Here is a 23577-nt window from a genome sequence, read left to right on the forward strand (position 1 = left end):
CTTCTCTCTTTCTCTCTCTCTCTCTCACTTCCTTCCATTGAACCTCACCTTGAAAAAGCAAAAGACTCGTCAATTCATCACCAACTCAAATCCCTTCAGTACTCGGACCACCTCAAATCCCTGCAACCAGAGAAAATCAGTCGCCGTTTTTTGTTGTTACTCTCACAAATCTCAGAGCAGAAAGTCATGGGGGTAAGCAGATTAGTCGACTTTTTTGTCCTCTAATTCATGAATTGAATTTGTATCGGTGTATGTATACGGTTCTGTGGTTGATCCAAGACTCTTGAGTTTATGTGGAGCGATTCCTTCCTTTTTTTCAGCATGCTGGTGTTGTTGGAATTTACCATATTTTCCCCCCTCCGATGCTTTCTGCTTCCTCTTCATCCTTTTGGTTTCGAACTTTTAAGCAGAAGCTTGTTCTGTATGAATATGATGTATCTAGCTGTTGTTTGCTATCTGGGGTCACGTTTGCTTTCTGGGTTTTTATATTTTTAATTATTTATTGATAAAGTTTGTATTTTTAGCTTCTTGTTTGGTTTATACCAACCCGACTTTGAGTATTTGAGAAACAAATTGGATGTTGTATGTGTTTGTGTATGTGTGTAGATTCGGCTTCCACCGATAAGCAGCGTATCTGATTGCTTCGTTGTGTGCAAAACTTTCTCTGTGTCTGTTGTGTTGAATGGTTAAGCGTTGCAGTTTAGTGGATTGATGGGTTACTCAATGGTTTGAAACATACAATGGGTTCTTACTTGAGGGTGAACCTAGATCAATGGGTAAGGTTGTTCTGTTGCTTCATGGATGTTGCAGGTCAATACGCGAAACAGGCGCTCCGCAAGTAGGGGTGATGCGGCGAGGCTGCGTATATCTAACCTCCTCAGACCACAGAATGGTCGGAGTTTGGTGCACTTGACTGTTCTGTACTTTACTTATTTGATTTTAGTGTAAACCTATCTGATAATTTGTTGGACTTTAGAAAAAAAAGAAAATTTCTTTGTGTTCCTTTTAGGCATGTATAAAGTTGATAGCAGATATCTTACAAGATTGTCGAATTTCAAACCTCTTCTTCTTTTTGGAATACCTTCGTATTGAAGAGTAATTACAGTCATTGGCGTTTGTAAACCAACGCATGAATACATATTACTTTCTATATCATGGTGTTGTATTCTTATGCATTAGGATTAAGGTTATAGTAGTATGATTAACTTTTTTTTTTTTTTTTTTTTTTTTTTGACTGATGTGTGGGAGTAAACCTTCACCTTAATCTTAATCATCTTTGTTACTTGGATTTTGTTTACCTTCATAATTTCATGCAAGCACATCCGAAGCATTGAACTTTGCACACAATTGTGTTATATATACATCTCAATTCGGTATGCATTGTCTTTAGATGATTGATTCCCTTCATCAAAATTATGTAAACTACAGGAAAAGGGTGTACCGTTGCCAAAATTTGGTGAATGGGATGTCAATGATCCAGCATCAGCTGAGGGATTCACTGTAATCTTCAACAAGGCTAGGAATGAGAAGAAGACAGGTGGTAGACCTGACTCACCATCAAAGGAGGACCGCACATATAAGCAAGGAGCAGTTCTCGGAAAGCCCCCATCTGTAAGTTGGACTCATTGACCTTATAGTTCTTGGAAAGCCTCCATCTGTAATCTTGTATGCTTGACGCTGTTTGTGTTTACATCGTCATATATTTCCCTAGAGCTTGAATGGTGGTTGATGTTGAGAACAGCGAAGATTTAATTGAACCATAATGAGCATTTTATGCATTATACATTGGAATCCTTACATCTTCATCATCACACTACATTTGCATATAATCCTTTAATTTCAGAATTAAATTGCTCAAACTCAAACTATTAACTACCCTTTTTTCCACCCAGGAAATAGCACCCATTGATTTTATAAACGTATCTGTTTCATATTTTATCATTTCGCTTGGTAAAGCACTCATCTGGTTTTGTTAAATGATGTCCAACTAAGCTGGCACCAAAAAAGAAAAAGAAAGGGAAAAAGAAAAGAATGCTGCCAGTTGGTCTTAAGCCACCCTAATGCGATGATGAAAAAGATGGTAGCTTGAAAAGTGATACAATGATTGGATTTTTTTACGCTTTTTTCTGCTTTGATGTGTAGAAAAAATGGTTTTGCTGCTTGTGTGCGGAGTCGTGAGGAGGCACCAACCATGTCATAAATTTTACAGAAGATACTACTACGTATTTATGCCCCCCACGACGATGTATATTCCAGAAGACTGGAGCTATGTTCAGAAGCCATGATTGGTCCCGCTGGAATCTGTTTGCTGTCTATTTGAACATTGGTAGAATTTTGGGAGACGAATGATTGAAAAATGATACTGTTTTACGTTTGTGCATACTGGTGAACTATGATTGCATGCAGCTTCCTTTTCTTGAATCAATGCTTGATGCTGAGTTAATCGTGACTGTTTGTTTCCTGTTCTCGGTTCAATTTGAGTTTCTATGTCTTGTAACCACGTATTTGTGCACTGTGAAGCTTTGTATTTTCTCTTAAGAAAGTCCTTTTCCCCTCGAAATCTCCCTCTGAGTTGGGAAGTTCCAAGCTTTTACGACTCCATTCATTTGCAATTTTGAACGAAAATTGCTCCTCTCAGCAGTTCGGTGATCGATTTGGTTGTAGATGAATTCAAGATCTGTAGAATTTCCAATGGATGCACCACAAAACCATTGTGGAAGCCTCTACGGACTGATGCAACAGAACCGAATCTTACAGCTCCCTCTAAAAAAGCACCAAGGGCCTGTTTTTGGTGCTTCTAGAACGGCTAAAAGAGTGTTTTGACAACTAAAGCACTTTTGATAATGTTTGACACAAAACATAAAAAGATCTTTCTGAGAAGCAACTTCTTCAAGAAGCACTTCCAATTAGGTTTTAATAATTATTCCGGCGTGATGATTCTAATGCGAATCCCCAATAGCACACTGTTTCGATCTACACTGATTTTCAAGATCCGAGCTATCAATTATTCGGGCATCTCTCCAGAAGATGATTTTTTTTTTTTTTTTTATCCAATACTTTAGTTTGCACCCAATAGAACACGGACATGAGTCAATACCATTACTAAATGTGTTTCTAGCAAAATCGCATTTAAGCAGAAGTGTTTCCTACAAAAGCAATCCCAGACGGGCTCAAACTAACAGACGAAAAACTGCTTCAAGTACTAACAGCAAAGTGTCTTTACTAACTCCAATCAAACATGTCAGCTAAATCTACCATTATGCAAGGCAACTCAAATTGTCCAACAATAAGCAAAAATACACATCTTCAAAATATTAAAGCTGAAGCCAATGGTACATTTTCTGTTTTGTAACATTTCAGTATATAAATATTCTTTCCATTTTCTAACATTACAACCAGTAAATACCCGAAAACAAGTACGCAACTGACTAATCTAAACTCTAGAAGATCCAAGCTTGCGTTCAAACAAACGTTTCAGAAGAAAAACTTGGAGGCAGCTAGCTCCAATAAGCGCTGCCGATTCTATCAATGCCTTGTGCGTTGCTCTGCGGCTCATTCCTTCATTCACTGCACGAAAATCAAAGATTAGGGGGCCTTAGCTTCGTGTGCCCGTGTGTGACATGCAGACGCAAGTGCAAAATCATGTACTTCTTGAAGTACTATAGTTTATGCAACCTGTTCAGGATAAGAGATTAAAACTTGACAGAATAATAAATACCTATTGCTTGGCGGTCAGTCTCAGCTTCTAACCAATGTTGTTCGAATTGGATGTTATAGAGGGCTTCCTCCAACTTTTGAATCTGCTCCAGCAAGGGCGTGAAATGCTCTGCATACATTCAAATAACAATCCGTGACCATTATTCCAATATAAAGAAGACTCACCTAGAAGAAAAAAAAGGTGGCGGAACTTGAATAACAGGTAAAGTGGCCTCTCACCGTCTTTAGCATGCTGGTCATAGTATGTGAAGTGAGCAGCATGTACATCAAAGTCAACAGTTTCGTGGTAAGGAGACTTGTTCGTGAAGCAGAACTGGTGAACACCTTGCTTCTGAACCACAAACTCATACTTCTCGCTTGTCTTGCCGCGTATGTCATGAATTTGTTCACCACCAGGTCCCTTTATCTGACATCGGCAACATAGTTCAAAAGTATAAGAAAGATTTTAGAAACAGGAACCACTATCCTCATTATCGAACAAAAAGCAATGTCCTAATCGAAAAACCAATTGGGGGATGATCTTAAATTCCTAAACTAGCAATTGTGACTCAAAGTACCAAGTTACCAACAATAACAACATAATATTCCCTCTCCCGCTTTATTCATCTCTTCCTTTCTATTACAATCGATATCAGGGGAGTAGAACCGAACGGAGGACATCAATGCAGGCTAAACCATAAACGATCTCAACCGAATGAGCTACAAGCCCCGCTCTATCTCCCGGTTTACAAGGGCAACAGATAATTCTACCCTCTTAACGAATGCAATCATAAACAGAAATCCACAATCTTTATCTTCTATCAAAATTCAACTTGCCAAGGCAGAAAAAAGTAACACAAATCAGCAGAAACCATCGAACTTTCTCCACAACAAGATCAAACAGATGAAATTATGACAAATCACACAATTGGGAAAAACAAACAAATATGAAACATCATAGTATCATTCATTCATACCACGAGATCAACGCCGTCTTCGGTGTAATGCCAAGTCGAATCCACCTTGATTACCACAAAAGAGACATGGATGGTGTCTCCCATGTACTTTGCATCATGGGAGAAGCACTCTTCCCTGTCAATCACGAACCTTAACCCTAACGACCCTTCCAACTGGCACAAAACCAGAAAACCCACCAGCACCAAACTCAGCGCCACGTGTCCCCCGCACCAGAACTCCATCTTCTTCCCTGCAAACCCATCAATTTTTCAGCACACAAAGTCAAACAATCACCGAGTTTTTTTAGCCACAAATAATCGTTACCCAGATAGATATTTAGAGATGCAAAAACACACAGATCGAGAAGAACACGAAAAATTACCTCGGAAACTGCTTCTGGTTTTCGTATTTGGCAGAGGTTTCAAGTTTGGGATTATCGGATGAACTGGGATTTGCAAAGTGCCGAAGTCGAACTTAGGCTGTCGGACAACGGCAGTTCTGGTTGGACCAGCATAAAAGGACAATCAACGATGTCGTTTTGTTTTTAGTTTATGGGCTTAAGCCAGCGTGGCCAGGGTGTGATTCAATAGCTTGACCAGTTGCCAATGGGAACGCTCCACGTTGGATGATGCTTTCCAGGTGGAAATAAGCGAATTTCGCTTGCGTGTTCCGTGATATCAAAAACCCCCAAAAATCTTTTTTTTTTTATTTTTTTTTATATTTTCGTAGTATAAATTTAGTGATGGACAAAAGAGGAAGACTGGCCAGAGAGAAGCGAAGGGCTTGACGAAGATGTTTGTGAATTTCTATTTTTATTTATAGTAACATGGAGAGAGAAATTTGTTATTCAAGTAATACAAGTTGTACATGAAAAGATAATCTAAATCTCTTACGATTACTATACATAATCTTTAAGATTTAAACAATCATATTTCTAATTAAACTAGAACTGCAAAATTTATTTATTTCATTTTATTATGAATTTTATTTATTTGTTGGTAAGTTAGAGTGTTATGCTTGTCGCCCTTTTTTTCTTTTTACTTCACATTTTCCTTTTTAAATCATTTTTTTTGAGTGAATCTTTTTAAATAATTAAAACATAAAAATTGTAGGTAAGAACAATCGTAACTTTTTAACACGGTAGTACACTTTTAGTATGGCGTACCAACCCGTGTTCTAAGCACATTAAAAAATCTCTACGGATACCCGAAGCAAAAGCATCACATTGAAAACTGAATTTAGTTTCCCTAATCAAATTCAAATGTTAAGTACATCCATGTACCTTCGATGATTCAGCACAGATATCTAAACGGGGAGTTCAGAGGTGCCTCATTTGATTCCCACATTTACATTTGTGTGCGGTCTTCGTTAGCACCTACGTGCAACGTAGCCAAAAGCATTCACACGGAACTAAGCTTTAAAGTTCGTCATCTCTACAGCGGATCAGATGGCTGCAAAATCCTTCCCTCTTCAATAACTAACCTCTGGTGAAGCATACATTGATGCTTTGCAAATTGCTTAAACAAATCATTTAGCTGCTTGGCTTGCTCGTACTCTTTCGTCCCAGAAACGACAACCTTCAATTCGTTGCAAGTTCCGGTTCTGCTCTGTGCTACTCTCTGCAGAGTCAATAAGAATGGTGCTTTTAGAGGAAACTCGGTGCTTTTATACTCTAGTTGTTTTGTATTCTATCGGGTTTTGGCATGCTAAATTACTAAATTTGAACAAACACCATTTTAAGACAAGTTTGCGCGATTTATAATTATTGGAAATAGACATTTACACTATATGCCTTCCTCCCGAGGAAACGATGATGTGATCTGGATTCTCCAAAAACGCCAATAATTTGTCAAAGTTCCGTTTGCTGTGCAACAGAACAGCTCCTCGTGCATACATCTCTAACAACTTACTTGGCGAAACAAATGCTTGACATGAGATTTGAAGTTGTTGATGGATAAACTCCATAATTGTTGATGGCGATAACTCCTTCTCAAGATTGTCTATGACGATCATATGGGGCGCCCCTCCGACATCTACGTCATGTTCTCTTCGTTCAGACTCTACATACAAGATAAAGTAACCAACTGGTTTGAATTGTTTAAACATAGTCCACCAATATATGGAGAATATCCACAGCGATCAACTACTTCGACGTCAAATTTCACCGCAGAGCTTTATTTAATCACCCATTCAAACTAAAAAGGTCATAAGTTTAGGTTTACATTTATCACTGCCTTTGAAGAGTAGTTAAAGATTAAGAAAAGAACTTAAGTAAATCAGTACAAACCTTTGACATGATCCGAGGACAACCCAGAAGGCCTTGTTTACTGCAAATGAACGAACGAGCATATGAAAAAAACCCACATGAATCATCCAAACAATATACCACGAGTATCTAGTACACATGTAAAAGACAAGAGGAGCCATATACAAAGTTACTGTCAGGTAGCAAAAGCAAGGGCGGAGCTAGGAAAATTTATAGGCATGTGCTATGTTTTCTTCTTGTTCAAGATAGCCTGATTTTGCCCAAAAAAAGGGCTGACTGGCATTGAAATAGACAACTTCTGCATATAAAATTACATGCAGTTTTCTAAAAATCTGAAATTGGCCCTAGGCTGCAGCCACTCAAGGCTCCAGCCATAGTGCGGCTCCACCCTTGTACAAAAGCGTAAGATTTTCGACAAAGTTGTCGTCATCCATGGACAAGGGGATCGAAAATCCCACTACAAAACAAAGAATTGAAGAACTTCCCAAACTCTCAACCTCCCAAATCAACTCTCTTTCAATTCACTCTTGTTCAACTTACAATCTTACAATCATGCAGACTATCGGAAACTCTCCCGCGCAAATTCTCGTTTCCTCTTGCATTAATCTTGCACACTATTAAATACAACCTCACCGTCTTCATATAGAATTATGGAAAAATTACAGATAGAGTATCACATCCCAATCTGATTTCTTTATTTGTATTTCACCAGTTTCATATTGCCTTTACGAGCTCAGCAAATGGTGAGGCATATACAAACTTCAATACTTCGGAATTTTTCTGAAACTTTGTCTTGAGTTCTTCAATTTTTTCTCCAAAAGCTATCAAATTCATTTTCATCCGAGCATAGTTTTCATCAGACGCCCGACGCTTCTCACTTTTTGTTCGTCTTTCACGTTTTTTAGTAGGAGCAGCAGTTGGAGATGTTTTCTGTTTTGCTGTGTAACATTTCTCTCTCGGCGACATCTTCATAAAAATGGAACAATAATTAGCGACCTTGAATCAATGAAACTGGAATTGCATCAATGAATTAAAGAATTTAAATTGAGAATTTAAATAAATAATATGAAACTAATCATGAAGTAACTACTAAAATTGATCTCGAAAAAAATGTGAAAGAGATTTTGCAAAAAGTAGACTCCGATCAGTTTGCACAAGATATATGCAGAATTAGTTTCAACTCAAAACTTCAAAAAACAATAGAAGAAGCTAAAAGTTGGTAAGAGATCGAACTGTGACTGAACTTAAACAACTAACTCAAACAGAAATTAGATCAAACTTATTCTAACAAAAATCATATGCAGTATGCGCAGCACAATTCCAATTCAAAAGCTAAACATCATCATACATAAGTAATCTGAAACTTGCCTGATTTCGACGTTGAGGAAAGCCAGGGGGAGCGTTGCGGCCGTTGCTGGCAGCAGCAGCTTCCACAGAACTCTCGTCGTCCATGCAGGACCTGAACTCCATCGCCACCACCTTTCTATAAAAATCGGCTTTCTAAAATTCACTTGAATAACTGATGAGTGTTCTCGTTGTTAATATATAGAGTTACTTTACAACGTAAATTACACCATAATTCTTAAGGGTTGATTTTGGAATTGCGATGTTTTTAAAAAAAAAAACAGCTTATTAAAAAATATAAAGAATTGCTTTTTAGTACTACGATTTATTAATATTTATCTTTATTTATAAATTAAAAATTTTAGATTTTATTTTTGTTAAAGATAAATTTACATTAAATTATTACTAACTTATTGGGAGATTAAGCCTCCTCAGTTTGCAGCTTGTCCTTCCCAATAACCCATTTCCCATGTCTCTCTCTTTTATCTCTCACCCTCATCATTACAATTACACACACAGATTCCAGATACGTCAACTCTCTCTCTGATCGATTCCATACTCTTTTCAGCTCAATTAATACCAAATTTTCCAGTTTCTATTTTAGGATTTTAAAATTCTTCAATTATGTACTTTTATATATTATACGATGATAAATTATTAAAATTAAATATAAATAATATTTAATAAAAATTAATCACATAACATAATAATATACAATAAATAAATATAATTAAAAGAACATTGATCTTCACAAAAGAAAATCTAGAAAGATCTTCTTCCCCAAATTTGCTCTATGTTATGTGTATCCCTTTGATCGATGTCATCGTGGCCGTCACTTCAGGAATTAATTGCAGTTGGGATGGGACCCTACGAATCTCACCTCTGATCTTTTATTTGAAGAAGGAATTTTGTAACCTTGGATTTCGACTCCCTAGTGTTGTTTTATCAAAAAAATTGTCTAGTGTTGTTTTAGCTGCAAAGAACTAAGCTTTTCTATTTAATTTCGACTCCCTCGATTGCAACATACGAGAATTTTGCTATGTACTACAGCTACTGAAATTGTTTTGTGCACAAAAGAATCTCTTTCCAATTACGTTGATGACCCAATAAGTAAATACATATTATATATATTGTATGTATATTAAATATATACGATATGCGCATAATATGCTCGCGGATTTGAGTTCAATCCAAAAACTCAAAGCTCACAACTTTCTTCGAAATCAGAAAAGTCGCAATGAGTTGTGAGTTTTTGTAATATATATGTGAGTATTTTTGTCATTTCGCTTTTATACATGGTGTGCATGATTATAACAACTGGTTTGTCCTATTTAAGTCTAAAAATTAAGAAAATTCGTCATTTCTGACAATTTCCCTAAATTCTATAGTGCTTCTATACTCCGATCATTTTAACTATTAGATCTTTGATTTTTTTTTTAATTTATTTTAACAAAAAATCTGATAGGTGAAATTTGTCTCAAGATGGGTATAACCATGGGAATGAGGATTCCAAAGATCCTCAAATCGTGTATGTTCACCGTCCTTCGTGGGATCAGAAATTATTTTAAATACTTTTATTTTAAATTAAATATGAATAGTACCTAACAAAAACTAACCGATATACGATGAATGAATACAATTGAGAATTCCCGAATCCGAGGATCCTCCTGGTGACCATGGATATATGTATGCAATACCGTCTAATCGTATCAACATTTCACAACTATTATTCGAAATTCGGAACCGATGCTCCAAGCAGAACAGAAACGTTGAAAACTGACGGGCAAAATTTAGACATATGCACATTCATTTCTTACTAATCAAAATGTTAGGTACATCCTATGTATCCTAACTCTCAGCCCCATTGAAGGGCTGCATTTTCTTACATTTGCTTGTCAAAAGATGGGGTCAAAACTCAAAAAAGTCGCAACTCTCAGTCCACTGTGTAGGCAAAACCTCAAGGGTAACTTGACAACAGTTGGTATGTGTACAACACAACAAAATCTTGCTAAAAAACCTAGCCTTCGAACGCATTCACCTCGGTTTAGTCTTCTCCGCTGCGTTAAATAGCTGCCAGATCTTTCCCTCTTCGACAAGTAACTTCTGGTGAAGCCGGCGTTGCTGATTAGAATACTCACAAAATAAATCTTGCAGAAGCTTGCCTCTCATGTATTCTTCAGTTCCAGAACTGACCACTTTCAATTCGTTGCAAGTATTTGTTCTTCTACGCTCTAGTAGTTTCTGCAAAAAATTTCAGTAAGAATAGTACTTTTCAGTCGAAAATGGATGCGTTATACCAGCCGTTTCAGATTCTTTTTAGTTTTGTATGCTTCTCAACTCTTTATTGGGGACGGTGTGTTATAAAGAGAGACTGTTACGAAAATTATGTAGTTATCAATTTATTGTCTGTTTTCATGCAGATCCAAGAATAACTTCCATCGATTAGTCAAATACTCCATACAAGCAAAAGAAAAAATATTGGAACTAACCTGCGATATAAGCATGGAGTTTACGATTGAACCCCTTAGTCTGTCATGTGCTCGTCTTTTCTCAGTCATGACCCAAGGCCTGCACAGAATTAAAAAATGGCACATGCCTTAGCAAGTCAATTGAGCAAAAACCATATTAACGTTGTGAGGTTTACACGACCACTGGACTGCAAAACCTAGCTATTAAGAAATAGATCAACAACGTATGTGAAGAGCGATATTGGAGGCTTGAAACAAAGATCTCCACCAAACCAAGAGTCTGTATTTTGGACACTCGCTTAGACCCCGAAATATAAATTGTTAGCAAATGGAATTCAAGCTAACCTATCTAATCACGAAAAAAAATTTATTCACACTAGATACCTTCCGCGTGAAGAAATAATGATGTGATCGGGACTCTCCAAAAAGTCGGATAACTTGTCAAAACTCTTTCTGCTATCCAGCAGGATGATTCCTCGTGTATACCACTCAGATGACAGACTTGGCGAAACAAATGCTTGACATGAGATTGAAAGTTGTTGATGTATAAATTCCACGATCTTTAATGGTGATAACCCCTTCTCCAGATTCTCAATGGTCATTACATAGGGAACCTCTTCTACATCCATGTCGTGCCCAGCCCCCTGAGAAGGATTGACAATCCCATCTGCCTTGGGAAAACGGAAAAAGAATAAGAAACTAATGAGTACGGGAAAATCTCTAAGCGAATCAGTACAAACCTTTCAGAGACGAGATGAGACTTAAGGGTCGCCTTGAAGTTCTTTTGTCCTACAAGTAAATAAATCCAAATAACAAGTAAGCACAAGAGAAAGCGAGTGATTGCAGAATTAGTTTGTCCACATGGACCAGACAGAAGGTTAAAAATCATTGCAAACTTGGTAATTACAAGGATTTCTAACAACTCTCAGCCGTACACAATGTCTATCTCACCACCAGAGAAGCATACATTTTTACTCTCAAACTTGCACCACTCCACTCTCATTTATTAGAAAACGACAATGGAATCTAAAAACAATCAGTGGAGAAGGCCAGAATAATATATGCTGCAATATTCACCAAACATGATACATTCTTAACACACCCTCATGCGTAGAATGACATGAGCCAAACATGCACACATGACACAACTTTACCTTACATGCGCCATGAATTAAACCAAACATGCAGACAATCAATACTAAGTGACATGATAGCTCAAGTGGTTATATCCAGCTCAAATCCAAATTGGCAATGAATAAGGTGAGAGACTATATATATTATAAGGCTGACTAATTGATTTGCCCCTGAAACTGCCATCTAGTCTCACTTTACACCATGAAACTAGTTTTGTTTCATTTTGCCCCATGAAGCTGCCATTTTCATCTCAGTTGAACCCATATTCGTCCATTATGTCAAACAAACGTTAAATTAAAAGGGGTAGTATAGACATTTTATTTTTGACATAACTCTTTGCCTCCAATCTGCCTGCTATAAAATCCCAATCCCAATTCCATTTTCAGTAACTCTAATTCAAACCCCGTCTGTCTCTCTTGCTTATTGATGAGGAGCTGTAGTTGCAACCGTTTGATTCAATAAGTGGCTTAAATTAGATTGTGAAACATAACCCATTATTTTCTTTTGCCAACAGTTGCAGCTACAACTCCACACCAATTCACAAGAGAGAGATTTAGGTTTAAATTAAAAATATTGAAAATGAAATTGGAAGTTGGAGGCAAAGAGTTGTGTCAAAACCAAAATGTCCATACTAACCCTTAATTTAAGGTCTATTTGATGGAATGGACAAAAATGGGGTGAATTGAGACTAAATTAGATGAAAACGGCAGTTTCATGGGTCAAAGTGAGACAAAACCAGTTTCAAGGGGTAAGGTGATACTAAACGGCAGTTCCAGGATAACACAACAATATTCTTATAATCTTGTACATATATTAAAAGTAACCCTTTATATAACGTTAAGAAATCTCTAATAGGAAGAGTAAGACAAAAAAAATTTCCAAATATGAATGGTGTTAAATGCACAAAACTCTACATAAGAAATTCAACCCAAATAGGAAAACATATGCACTAAATAAACTTGCCTTGTTTATACTTAGAGAAAGGCTTAACTTGTGCCTATAGTTGGGCGTACAAGTTTTTGCGTCATAAGCAACATCACGAGGAATTGTAGAAATATTAGAAAGAGTGGTTTCAATTTTCTCCCTGGCTGTTTTTAGAAAAGAGTTCAAAAGCGGATGCATTTTGTTTGTACGAGGCTGGACTCTGCAAATGGTATCGAGAGATTGTGCGGTTAAAGACCCTGCTTTTGGACCGTGTCTCCAAAAGAGGATGAAGCTGCATGAACATTCTTCCTCTCCTTTTACAAACCGATGTTCCTCATGCACCACCTAATGATACAAAATCACAATCAATAGACAATCTATCATCGGGAAATTTAGAATACTTTATGGTGCTTTTTAGAGAAGGGCCAATAATGCTTCCTTATGAAGCCAAGAAGGTTGTTTGACTATTTTTGTATGAAGCACTTATGCTCTTAAGCTTTTGCTAGATGTACTTTTATTAGGGGCTCGTTTGGAAGTTCTTTTAAATGACTAAAGCGCTTTTAGACAAAATGTTGTTGGGTTCCCAAAGCAGTTGAAGTGCTTTCTGCAAGAACCACAAGATTTTTACTAAAAATTGTTTTCAAAAACATTTTAACTAAAAGCAATTTCAATCATTTTAAAAGTGCTTCCAAACGAGCTCTAAAACACGTTGAAATTTGTATTACCATTCAACTCCTTCCTATAAAAGTAGTTGGAAGTGCTTGTTCCCCAAAAAGCGCTTCTATACCCCCACACTATTAAAGTTTCTTTGGGACTACTTAAGAGGGCTAAAAAAGCTATGTGACAACCAAAAACAGTTATAACTACATTTAGGCCTTCCACAGTAGTTTGAGGTAAAGTAGGAGTACCGAAATTGAAGGAAAGATGAGAGAAAATCGGTTACGGTGGTTTGAACATGTGAAACGAAAGCCTACTAATGCTCCAGTTAGAAGATGCGATTACGGGACAAAGGTTTAGGGCCGAAGAGGTAGAGGAAGACCTAGGAAGACTTTGAAAGACTCTAAGAAAAGACTTAGAGTATTTGGATCTAACAGAAGACGTAAACCAAACGCAATGGCGTACTAGGATTCATATAGCCGACCCCACTTAGTGGGAAAAGGCTTTGTTGTTGTTATTGTTGTACAGTAATTTGAGCGAGTGTAATACCTATATATATGAATTAAGTAACTTGAGTTTGATATCTATAATACTACTGCTACTATTACGCATTCAATATGTTAGTATCATAATAAAGAGTTTAATATATTGAACTAATAAGTGTAATATATTAAACTCATGAGTTTAATATATTGGTATCACACTCAAATTTTGGCCCACGAGTGTGATTCGTATATGAGTTTAATATATTGGTATCATACTCAAATTTCATCCCACGAGTGTGATTCCTCTATAACAACAACAAAGCCTTTTCCCATTAAGTGGGGTCGGCTATATGAATCCTAGAACGCCATTGCGCTCGGTTCTGTGTCATGTCCTCCATTAGATCCAAGTACTCCAAGTCTTTTCTTAGAGTCTCTTCCAAAGTCTTCATAGGTCTTCCTCTACCCCTTCGGCCCTAGACCTCTATCCCGTAGTCACATCTTCTAACCGGAGCGTCAGTAGGCCTTCGTTGCACATGTCCAAACCGCCATAACCGATTTTCTCTCATCTTTCCTTCAATTTCGGCTACTCCTACTTTACCTCGGATATCCTCATTCCTAATCTTATCCTTTCTCGTGTACCCACACATCCAATGAAAGCGGTCGCTCTATGGTTGAGGTCTCCATCTAATTCTCCGTTCTTTTGCAAGATAGATCCTAGGTAGCAAAAGCGGTCACTCTTTGGTACTTCCTAATCTCCGATCCTCACCCTAACTCATTTGAGCCTCCATTTGCACTGAACTTGCACTCCATATATTCTGTCTTTGATCGACTTATGCGAAGACCTTTAGATTCCAACACTTCTCTCCAAAGGTTAAGCTTCGCATTTACCCCTTCCTGAGTTTCATCTATCAACACTATGAGTTAAATATATTGGTATCAAACTCCCTTTTTCCGACCTAAACTTCTATAGTAAAAGCACTTCCAACTAATGTTTTTCTTAATAGAAGTGTTTCGTACAAAGTCAATGCCAAACATGCCCCTGGGTCAAACAACTAACGTTGTTTGTTACACCCATTAAGTGAAGCTCCAGGATCTAATTATACCAATGGTTTCCCATGGTGGACCATTATCCATCGCCGTTGATACCATTGAACTTAGACAAATTGATCTACAAACTCAATCCATCGTCAAGACCATTCAACTTCACTACTCGCAAGCGTCATAGCACCCAGAAGCCAAACTCACGCTGTTATCCATTACCGTGGCTCACCATTCTTCAAGTTAGCTTATCTACCAATCTAATGCCCACCTTAAAACCGATCTATATGCAAAATTATTGAACCAATTTTGGTGCCACAAAATCGCGGATCGCCAAAACAAGAAGTTGGTTTCGATGTTGGCGCTAATAACTTTGGGAAAAGTGACTGTTGAGGTTGTAGTGTTTTGCGAGGTGTATTGTTGGAATTCATAAACCCAATTGCTCAAAGCACTTTTGTTACCTCTAAGCGCATTAACTTTCTATGCTAGACACTCAAGCTCTTTATTTGGATGGAAGGTGTCATTTACAAATCCTTATTACATGTCTTTTGTAATACTTCCTATTAACCTTTTTGTGATGCGTCCCTCTTACATTCCTGTGTTGTGCTCATATGCTGCTTTTCTAATCCCTCGATAACATTTTTTTTTTATTCATTTCTTACTCACTTGGCCTCAATCCCTAGGAACTTTAACTCCATCATCCAAACATAGCCCAAAGGATTGTACACGACATTATATGATAAAATTGCCTGCCTAGAATATTAAAAGGAAACGAAGAAAACAAACAAACTTCAAACAACTCTTAGCATATATAATTTCAAACATACTTTTTTGTTTCTTACTCAAATTTATCTTTTTTGTTATTACACGAAACAAATCTAACCTTACAATATAAACTAAATCTTAGACTTAGGACTCTCCATCCAAATGGAGTCTTCTCTTCGCTTTTGTTTTCAGTAAATTAGAAATTGCACTCCACCAACTCTAAACCTTACCCTAAATCTTACACAAACACACTTTAACAGCTCAATTGGAGGGAAAACAATGAGTGGCTATCCACTCTTGATGCTCTAACTGTGTCTTAGTGAAATCCCTTCCCCATAATTATCACAATTTCATAAATATGAAATTAATGGTTATACACCAATATTGTCCTCAACTTAACCAACAATATCCCAAGAAGTGGGATTTCATCCTAAAAGACATCAGTGTAATTAGGAAATGAACAATTTGCACATAAATCGTAATTTGTTTTATCGGATCTCAGATGTGGGATTTCCCAACACAACCCCTCATGTGGTACCATATCTTTAGTGGGGCCAAACTGTCTAAGGCCTTGTTTGGTATCTACATAAGAATTTTTTTAGGGGTCCACACACCCTATTTTACTTCTCACACCCCTTGATAATTTCTATCTGTTGATCTTCTTCAATTCATCCAATCCGACGGTCGAAAATTAAAAAGACGTGTGAGAAGTAAAATGGGGTGTGTAGATATCACACCCCTTATTTTATTGTTAAAATTTACGGCCTCGTTGTCGTTGGGTGTCTATGACTACAATGAATAGAATAGCTCATTAGATTCAATGTACATTGAATCAGATAACTTGAAAGATTCAATGTATGTTGAATTAGATAACTAACTAACAATTTACATTAAATGTACATACGAAAAAATAGGTTTCCTTTACGAATAATCTATATTAGGACAAAATTTCAAAATTGGTATCCCTTTCTTTATTCAAGGTACATTGATTTTATGAATCATCCAATCTTATTTAATCCGACAACAACGGAGGCCTATGCATATAGATGAACAGTTTTGTAAATTTTAACTTTTTCATATTTTGGGATTACTAAGGCCACCAATGCGTGTAAACAACGTCTTTACAAAACAAGAGTAAGACGTATAATAGACATTGCCCCGACCTTCGTAAAGCGAAAAGCCTTATTAACTTGGGATCGCCCTTAGTAAATGCCTAAATGGTCATTTCATTTTCTAACATATGTCAACACAAGTAATTTCCTCTTCAACTAAGGTCAATAAAACAATTTTCCTCTCCCAATTAAGGTCAATAGTAATTACTGATTTCTCTTCAATGACCAAAATTTAAGCATTTCCATCATTGAAAATATTTTGCGACTTTAAACAAATTACTAAAGAATATGGCACCAAACAAATTTCCCACTAAAGAAATGGCGAGAAATAGTGAGGGGAAAGCGAGAGACAAAGAAAACTGACCTTTTTGACAACGGCGTCGTAGAAGCGGCGATCACCGCGGCGAATGGAGTGAGAGGCACAGACGAGCATGCCCTTCACCACCTGAGAGCAATCCGTGTCCTGTACTTGTACGGACAACGGCCTGAACCTCCGGCTGAACTCGTCGATGTCGTTGAACGAACTCAACTCGCTCACTTCATAAAGCTCGTCATGGTCGTCGCCGAAGCCGACGAACTTCACTCTCAGTCGATCACAGCCGTCGTTCGCTATCAGGACGTCGTACCAGGCGTCGTCCAAGCCAGACCTGAACTCCACCGCCATCCCAACTCCACCCACCGCCGTACACCTCCAAATTTTAAACGATTTGTAATCTAGTTCCCAATGATTATCGTTTCCCATCCTTCATGATTATCTTGATTGAAATGCCACTCCACCAACTTTGTAAGGAGTTTTTGGAAAATTAACTGTGTAAGGAGATCTAGATTCAAGAGAATGCAAAAAGACGAAAAAGGAGTCCTATTTTTTAATGTGATACATGCATCTTAATGAGTCGTGTCTTATAATACCTGTTAAAATAAACGGATAATATTGCACGACCCGTTATTAATGAGTAATATGACCTATTAAAGAGAATATATTTTACTTCTACAAATAATCAAATAAAAAACGTAATACTAAATTACTATATACGTACTACGTTGTCACATTAATATTACTTTAAAACATAAAAGCATATTTTTTTTTTTCAAGTATTACATATCCCAAAATACGAAAAACATTAATACATTACTACAAAATATCAAATGTTCAAGAATATGTAAAATATAGAGAAATTAAATCCTATGGTATTGTTGCAGTAAGTTTCTTTTCATTAATGTAAAAGTGTGAAAAATAAAAATATACGAACGCTAGTAATGACATTGGAACATGATATCAACAATCCGAATAGTTCATTTTTCTGCCTACGCTAAAATATCATGTTTTTAAAAAAAAAAAATTTGAAAAACATAATCAACTATTAAATATAAATCTAGGGTTTACGGATTATAGTGTTGAATTTTGGAGTTGACCCTTTTACGAAAGTTGTAAAACTTGTCATTACGAGCGATTGTATTTTTTTTTTTTTTACAATTTTTCACACTTCTACATTAATTATTATGAATTTTTATTAATTTTGCACTTAACACAAAAACACTATTCATGAGGGTTTGGAGAGTATAAACAACGATGTAACCATCGCCTAAACGTAAATAATACAATCATGAGTGTTTATATATTCTTTTCACATTTTTCACACTTGTACATTAATTATTATAAATTATTATTTGTTTTGAACTCTCCCAAAAACACTATTCATGAGGTTTGGTAGAATTTTAAAAATTCAAACGACGATGTACTCATTGCCAAAACGTAGATGATGTGAACAAGCATGTGCATATTTTTTTCATATTTTTCACACTTGTAAATTTATTATCATGAATTTTTTTATATGTTTTGGTATTTTGAAATTGCTTTGGTATTTTCAATGTGCTTTAATTTTATTTTTTTTCTTAAAGGGTTGAAACTAAGGGTGGGCACGGGCTGGGCCAGGTCCAAATGTAGAGGGATCGGACCGGACCTGCTTAAAAAGGAAACGGGACGGGGCAGGCCAGGTGTTGCAAATCTAATCACTGGAACCGGACCTAACCCGGGCCGGTTCAGGACAGGTCCACGGGTTTTTTTTTTCTCCTTCCAGTTTTGATCGCCTCCTAGACTCACTTTCAGAAAACAACTAATATTAAGGTTTAATTTGCAGGCAGCTACTTTGAAAATTGTAGAGCAGTATGTTGATTCCTTTGGTAATATCGCTAGCCTAGATCCTTCGCTTGTTCCACCATGTTCGAAACCTCTGGATCAAGCTCTCATCAAGCGATCTCCGATTAGGGAGAGAGCTGGGTTTATGGCGGGTGAGCTGGGTATATGTCTGGTTATGCTTTGTCAAGGTTGGAGAAGACGAGAGGAAGAAAGGGGTTAAGCTGGGTTTAAGGCGAGTGAGATGGGAGAGAGAGGGGGGAGGAAATCGAGAGAGATAGAGAGAGGAGACTCGAAGTGGAGTCAAGACAGAAAGATAGGGTGAGGGGCGGGTTAAGTGAGCTAGATCTGAGAATAAGTAAGAGAAGGTAATAGAAAATAGAGGCCCAGAGGGTAGAGATTTAATCAGTAGGAATGAACAGAGGGGACCCGTTTTCTCTAATTTTTAGAACCGGCCCGTCTTGTTATTTACCAAGAACCAGCCCGGCCCACCTTGATTTGTATTTATAATTTTTGGACCTTCCCCGTACCCGCCCCAAACTACAAGGATCCACCTTGACCCATGGGTCTAGGACCCGTTTGCCTACCCCTAGTTGAAACAGATTACTTGTAGGTAAGCTTCTTAATGCGTGACTGTTAACAACCCGACTAATTAATGTGTTGACTCGAAATCCTGTTATTTTTGTGTCGGGTTATCAGGTCATGCAAGAAATTGTCATGATCTATAAAACTAGGAGAATAGAAGAACTTAATAAAATCACTTAATACTACAATCTAATGATATTCATCTTTACTTGTAAGTAACGAGTTTGATACCAATTCATTGTATAAGAAAAACTTAAAAAAGTAAAAAAATAAGTGCGTTCTTTAAATTGAAATAAAATCAAAAAAAGAAGTTAAGTCGGATCTTAAAATTATACACATTAGAATTGAAGTTAGAAAAAGGAAAAACAATTACTTGTTAGAAATCATGGGCAAACTTAAACATATAAATCAAGTTAGGAAATTACCTAACAGGATCAGATGATATAAAAACGTTCCTTTGGTCCGCCTACACAAGTCCTAGGGTTTGAGTCTAAACCCTAGATTGAGCATGAAGGATATGATGGCTAAGGTAAAGTTATATTAGACCTATTTTCGATTGTTTATACTCTTGCATTCGCAACAATCTCCTAATGAACTCTTTATATAGTGTTTATTTGAGGAATTTAGGAGAATTATGGGCCAACTTGCTTATCAAGTTTAAGCCCAATTCCCAATTTGAATGGATTACCATAAGATCAATTATATTTAATTAATTTTATAATCTAAAATCCTCATATATTATCTTTTTTTGGTGAAAAAGAAAAGTGGTGATATACTCATCCTATTATCTTATCTTCTCACCCCACATTTTAGTAAAAATGTTAATGGCATGTTTATCCTTTTATAAAAAGACTTTTAAACCCTTATTTATTTTATTATAGCTCAAAAAAAAATAAAAATAAAAACCTAGAAAATGAACCTAGCTACCATTTCCCCTGTCCCCACCCCGTTTCTCTCTCTCCTCACCACCGTCTCTCCATCTCTCCCTCAAACTGGGAAAACTAAAAAATCTCCCTCCTCATCACCCACCACCACTCCATAACCCAGCACCCACCCCACTGTTGTCCAACTATGTTCCATCAAAATTGCATTTCAACCATCGCTGACAAAGAAAGGGGGTCCTTGTCCTTTCTCTCCCCCGTGCTTCTCTCTCTTCTTCCCCTACCGTTTCTCTCTTCCTCCCTTCCCGTTTCTCTCTCTACTTCCCTCTCCCGTTTTTCTCTCTTCCCAAAGGAGATGCCACCAAGCATGTGTCAAAGGTTTTGGTTGACAAAGAGAGGGGGTGGTGCGGCTAGGGTGATGACATTTTGATAAATTACAATAGAATGAGTTTAGATATAAATTAAAGGAAATTTTAGGAATAATAGTGGGTGAAGAAATAACATTTTAATTTTTTAACCATTTATAGTGGGTCAAATTATAAGGTGGATAGGAAAATAAAACAATAGGATGGGTCTAGTAGCACTCAAAAAAAAATCCTAGCCACTAAGGAGAAGAGGTAGAGCGCCTTTGCATCCTCCATCTGCTTTTCCTCATTCTATTTTTTCCTTCTCATTTGTATCTTTCTTCGGATGAATAACATCCCCTTGTGGTGATTTCTCATTTGGTGGTTTCTCTTGTCATGATTTCATCTAGCTAAGCCATGCTCGGATTTAAGTTCCCCATCAAACACTTCGTAACTACAAAAGGAATCCGTACAAAAACATTCGAAGAATCCTTAGAAAACCTTCACAAATATATTTCTCGGTCTTCGGGTGGTCCCAGTGTGCATCCGTCTCTGTGTAGGATACAAGTTTCGTTTCATATACGAACATAACACAATTATTATCAAAAATATATATAATCGTAAAATACATGTATCTCAAATTTATTTGTTCATGCTACAAACCCTAATTAAAATTGACACAAAACTGGCTAATTTCCTACATAAAGAGCAAAGGAAAGACCATTTCATATTCCAACTCCATTTTTTGGGGAAACTAAAGTCTCTATTTCGAATTTATGACTCTCATGAACAATCTTATGTGTCTTTTCCTGTGGATTGTATAATAGCAAGCCGTAGTTGCCTCCGATCAGATAGAAGCTCAACAAAACTTGCCCATTCTCCAAAATGCATACAGGCTCAATATAACTTAAGGCACTTTCACGTAAACTCCATCCTGAAGTAGGGATGATGAATTTAGTCCAAGATTCCGCAAAGCCGTACTCCTTCATCACCCAAATTGTAATCGCAGGATGGACGGGATTTGTGTTATAACTAACAAACAGAGAATTATTTCGTATGTCCGTCCCAATTGTCACGGAGGTATTTTCATGGGCAAGTTCGGGCAGTGGCACCGTATTTCGTTGAAACTTCTCCTGCACTAAATCGAAAGCGATGATTCTTGCAAGCTTTGGTTGCCGCCAATGTATAGCTCCATTTAAGAAGCATCCGATCCCATCCAAGTCCACATACTTGAGGTTTTCAGTGGTTTTCCATGACCCCTTTTTAGTGAAAAGACAGCGATTGTGGTGGTAGTAAGCGCACCTGTTGCTGTTTTACAGTCGATTCTCATTACGACCTTGTAATCGTGAGTGGTGGAATCATAACCGAATCCTTCGAACAATTGACCACTCGAAGGAAAAGAAGTTGGTAATAGTGGTAACCTGTTGACGTCTCCGGTGCTAGGGTTGTATAAGAACAAGGAGTCGTAGGTCTGTTGATGTAAACATATCAAGCCGTTGCAAGAACCCACAACTGTTGTGCCATCCAGCCGTTTTGGTAAACGAAGCTCTGTGCTTGCAACACAACTACCATCATCCTAATCCTTCGTGTCGAATAATAATAGTTCTTTGTAGTCTATGGATTCCGGAGGTCTGATTGAAGAAAGAAGTCTGAATCTGTTCTGCGCGGGTACAATGCTTCATAACAAAATAATAATCAGAGATTAAAGCCCGCCATGACTTGCACACACACCGGAATCTTATTAGAGATTTGACTGGAAGCCTTGACAGTATCTCAATAACAATGTCATCATCGTACTCATCGGTAAGAGGCCGTAGAAGCAGTTGCTGCCGCCGGCATGGGAGGTCCTTCGCCAGGTTAAGTTTCCTAGTTATAATTCGCGAAGCCAGAGCACCATGTATACAGCTTTGTTAAAGGCGGTTTCTTTTATGAAGAAAAAATTGAAGCTTTACTTGGTACGCAAGTCAATATATATAATTGACCAAATAAATTATTGTCAAAATTTTAATTCATCAGCTTGATAATAAAATACGGATTGAATTTATTCTGGGATAGAAATATTAATCCAAATAAAACAAAAGGAAATCAAATTTAATCCTAATATAATAGGAAATTGATGATCCAAATCCTTATAAAAGTAGGAACTTAAGAACTAAAACCTCGATCAATATATATATAGGGAAATTAACACTCCTAAAATCTCGTTTGGCACTCCAAACTTTCTATAATTAGAAAGAAAAATAAATTTGTGTGGAGTGTAAAATGAGATTTTTGGAGTGCTAATAACAGTTCCCTATATATAGAGAGAGAGAGAGAGAGAGAGAGAGAGTAACATCCTTGAATTTAATGTGGCGTCCACTCCTATCCTCGTCACCAACACCATTGCACCAACACCTTTATGGCGAATTTTGACTAAGTTACACAATACATCATCTAATAACTTGAGAAGCAAGCAAGCTGAATTCCATCCTTAGCAACGACCCCAAGAGCAGACCTGTCAGGAGCATTATTGTTAATTAACTGCAGAAATTGCATGAGTGGAATCATTTTTACTACCATCTTCTCTTCTGCGTGCCAATAACTAATGCAAGCTTTAAGCCTTCAGAGTATGAGCAGCAGAAGAAATCCCGCCATGCGCGCCTGTAACTACTCCGACTCGTTAGATACAGTACAAATTGATTGAAAGGATGAATGGACAAATCTCAATTGATGAACGTATCAAAATATCCTTATTGGGGTCGTGATCAATTTAAATTGAAATTACAAAATCTCCTTGAAGAAAAAAAG

General features: G+C 37.1%; 4 protein-coding genes across 8 annotated transcripts; 1 reads left to right on the plus strand and 3 right to left on the minus strand.

Annotated features, from left to right (window-relative positions):
* Window positions 1–17: 17 nt before the first annotated feature.
* LOC125474468 (protein NOI4) lies at window positions 18–2449 on the plus strand. Of its 2 annotated transcripts, XM_048578255.1 has the most exons (4): window positions 18–192; window positions 811–892; window positions 1429–1611; window positions 2143–2449. In XM_048578255.1, the coding sequence occupies exons 2-4, from the start codon at window positions 848–850 to the stop codon at window positions 2176–2178; spliced, it is 264 nt and encodes an 87-aa protein (XP_048434212.1). In that variant the 5' UTR covers window positions 18–192; window positions 811–847; the 3' UTR covers window positions 2179–2449. The 2 variants fall into 2 exon arrangements, with proteins under 2 accessions (XP_048434212.1, XP_048434213.1); XM_048578256.1 differs by lacking the exon at window positions 811–892 and having other exon boundaries at window positions 28–192.
* Window positions 2450–3287: 838 nt separating this feature from the next.
* LOC125474466 (transmembrane emp24 domain-containing protein p24beta2-like) lies at window positions 3288–5193 on the minus strand. Its single transcript, XM_048578253.1, has 5 exons — window positions 5036–5193; window positions 4674–4903; window positions 3937–4123; window positions 3719–3826; window positions 3288–3567 (listed from the first exon to the last, which is right to left on the minus strand). The coding sequence occupies exons 2-5, from the start codon at window positions 4893–4895 to the stop codon at window positions 3434–3436; spliced, it is 651 nt and encodes a 216-aa protein (XP_048434210.1). The 5' UTR covers window positions 4896–4903; window positions 5036–5193; the 3' UTR covers window positions 3288–3433.
* Window positions 5194–7391: 2198 nt separating this feature from the next.
* On the minus strand, window positions 7392–8481 carry LOC125474467. Its single transcript, XM_048578254.1, has 2 exons — window positions 8288–8481; window positions 7392–7885 (listed from the first exon to the last, which is right to left on the minus strand). The coding sequence occupies exons 1-2, from the start codon at window positions 8387–8389 to the stop codon at window positions 7634–7636; spliced, it is 354 nt and encodes a 117-aa protein (XP_048434211.1). The 5' UTR covers window positions 8390–8481; the 3' UTR covers window positions 7392–7633.
* Window positions 8482–10052: 1571 nt separating this feature from the next.
* LOC125474470 lies at window positions 10053–17645 on the minus strand. 4 transcript variants are annotated; one of them, XM_048578259.1, is made up of 7 exons: window positions 17211–17645; window positions 12829–13134; window positions 11472–11520; window positions 11116–11398; window positions 10955–11011; window positions 10753–10831; window positions 10053–10504 (listed from the first exon to the last, which is right to left on the minus strand). In XM_048578259.1, the coding sequence occupies exons 1-7, from the start codon at window positions 17586–17588 to the stop codon at window positions 10298–10300; spliced, it is 1359 nt and encodes a 452-aa protein (XP_048434216.1). In that variant the 5' UTR covers window positions 17589–17645; the 3' UTR covers window positions 10053–10297. The 4 variants fall into 4 exon arrangements, with proteins under 4 accessions (XP_048434216.1, XP_048434215.1, XP_048434218.1 ...); XM_048578258.1 differs by having other exon boundaries at window positions 10955–11029; XM_048578261.1 differs by lacking the exon at window positions 12829–13134 and having other exon boundaries at window positions 10955–11029.
* Between the last annotated feature and the right edge of the window lie 5932 nt (window positions 17646–23577).

The sequence above is a fragment of a genome, unplaced genomic scaffold (assembly GCF_019419815.1).
Source record: "Pyrus x bretschneideri cultivar Hongxiangsu unplaced genomic scaffold, Pyrus_bretschneideri_v1 Contig12, whole genome shotgun sequence".
Taxonomy (NCBI): Eukaryota; Viridiplantae; Streptophyta; class Magnoliopsida; order Rosales; family Rosaceae; genus Pyrus; species Pyrus x bretschneideri.

What these genes read in the sequence shown, in the direction of transcription:
- LOC125474468 (XM_048578255.1), top strand. Translation starts at nt 848, where the DNA reads ATGCGGCGAGGCTGCGTATATCTAACCTCCTCAGACCACAGAATG. An exon ending in CCTCCTCAGACCACAGAATG is followed by an intron (nt 893 to 1,428) that starts GTCGGAGTTTGG and finishes TGTAAACTACAG; the next exon opens with GAAAAGGGTGTACCGTTGCC. An exon ending in TTCTCGGAAAGCCCCCATCT is followed by an intron (nt 1,612 to 2,142) that starts GTAAGTTGGACT and finishes TTTGATGTGTAG; the next exon opens with AAAAAATGGTTTTGCTGCTT.
- LOC125474466 (XM_048578253.1), bottom strand. Translation starts at nt 4,895, where the DNA reads ATGGAGTTCTGGTGCGGGGGACACGTGGCGCTGAGTTTGGTGCTGGTG. An exon ending in AAGACGGCGTTGATCTCGTG is followed by an intron (nt 4,124 to 4,673) that starts GTATGAATGAAT and finishes TGCCGATGTCAG; the next exon opens with ATAAAGGGACCTGGTGGTGA. An exon ending in GACTGACCGCCAAGCAATAG is followed by an intron (nt 3,568 to 3,718) that starts GTATTTATTATT and finishes ATTTTCGTGCAG; the next exon opens with TGAATGAAGGAATGAGCCGC.
- LOC125474467 (XM_048578254.1), bottom strand. Translation starts at nt 8,389, where the DNA reads ATGGAGTTCAGGTCCTGCATGGACGACGAGAGTTCTGTGGAAGCTGCT. An exon ending in TTCCTCAACGTCGAAATCAG is followed by an intron (nt 7,886 to 8,287) that starts GCAAGTTTCAGA and finishes ATTTTTATGAAG; the next exon opens with ATGTCGCCGAGAGAGAAATG.
- LOC125474470 (XM_048578258.1), bottom strand. Translation starts at nt 17,588, where the DNA reads ATGGGAAACGATAATCATTGGGAACTAGATTACAAATCGTTTAAAATT. An exon ending in ACGACGCCGTTGTCAAAAAG is followed by an intron (nt 13,135 to 17,210) that starts GTCAGTTTTCTT and finishes TTGTATCATTAG; the next exon opens with GTGGTGCATGAGGAACATCG. An exon ending in ACTCCATGCTTATATCGCAG is followed by an intron (nt 10,505 to 10,752) that starts GTTAGTTCCAAT and finishes AATTTTTTGCAG; the next exon opens with AAACTACTAGAGCGTAGAAG.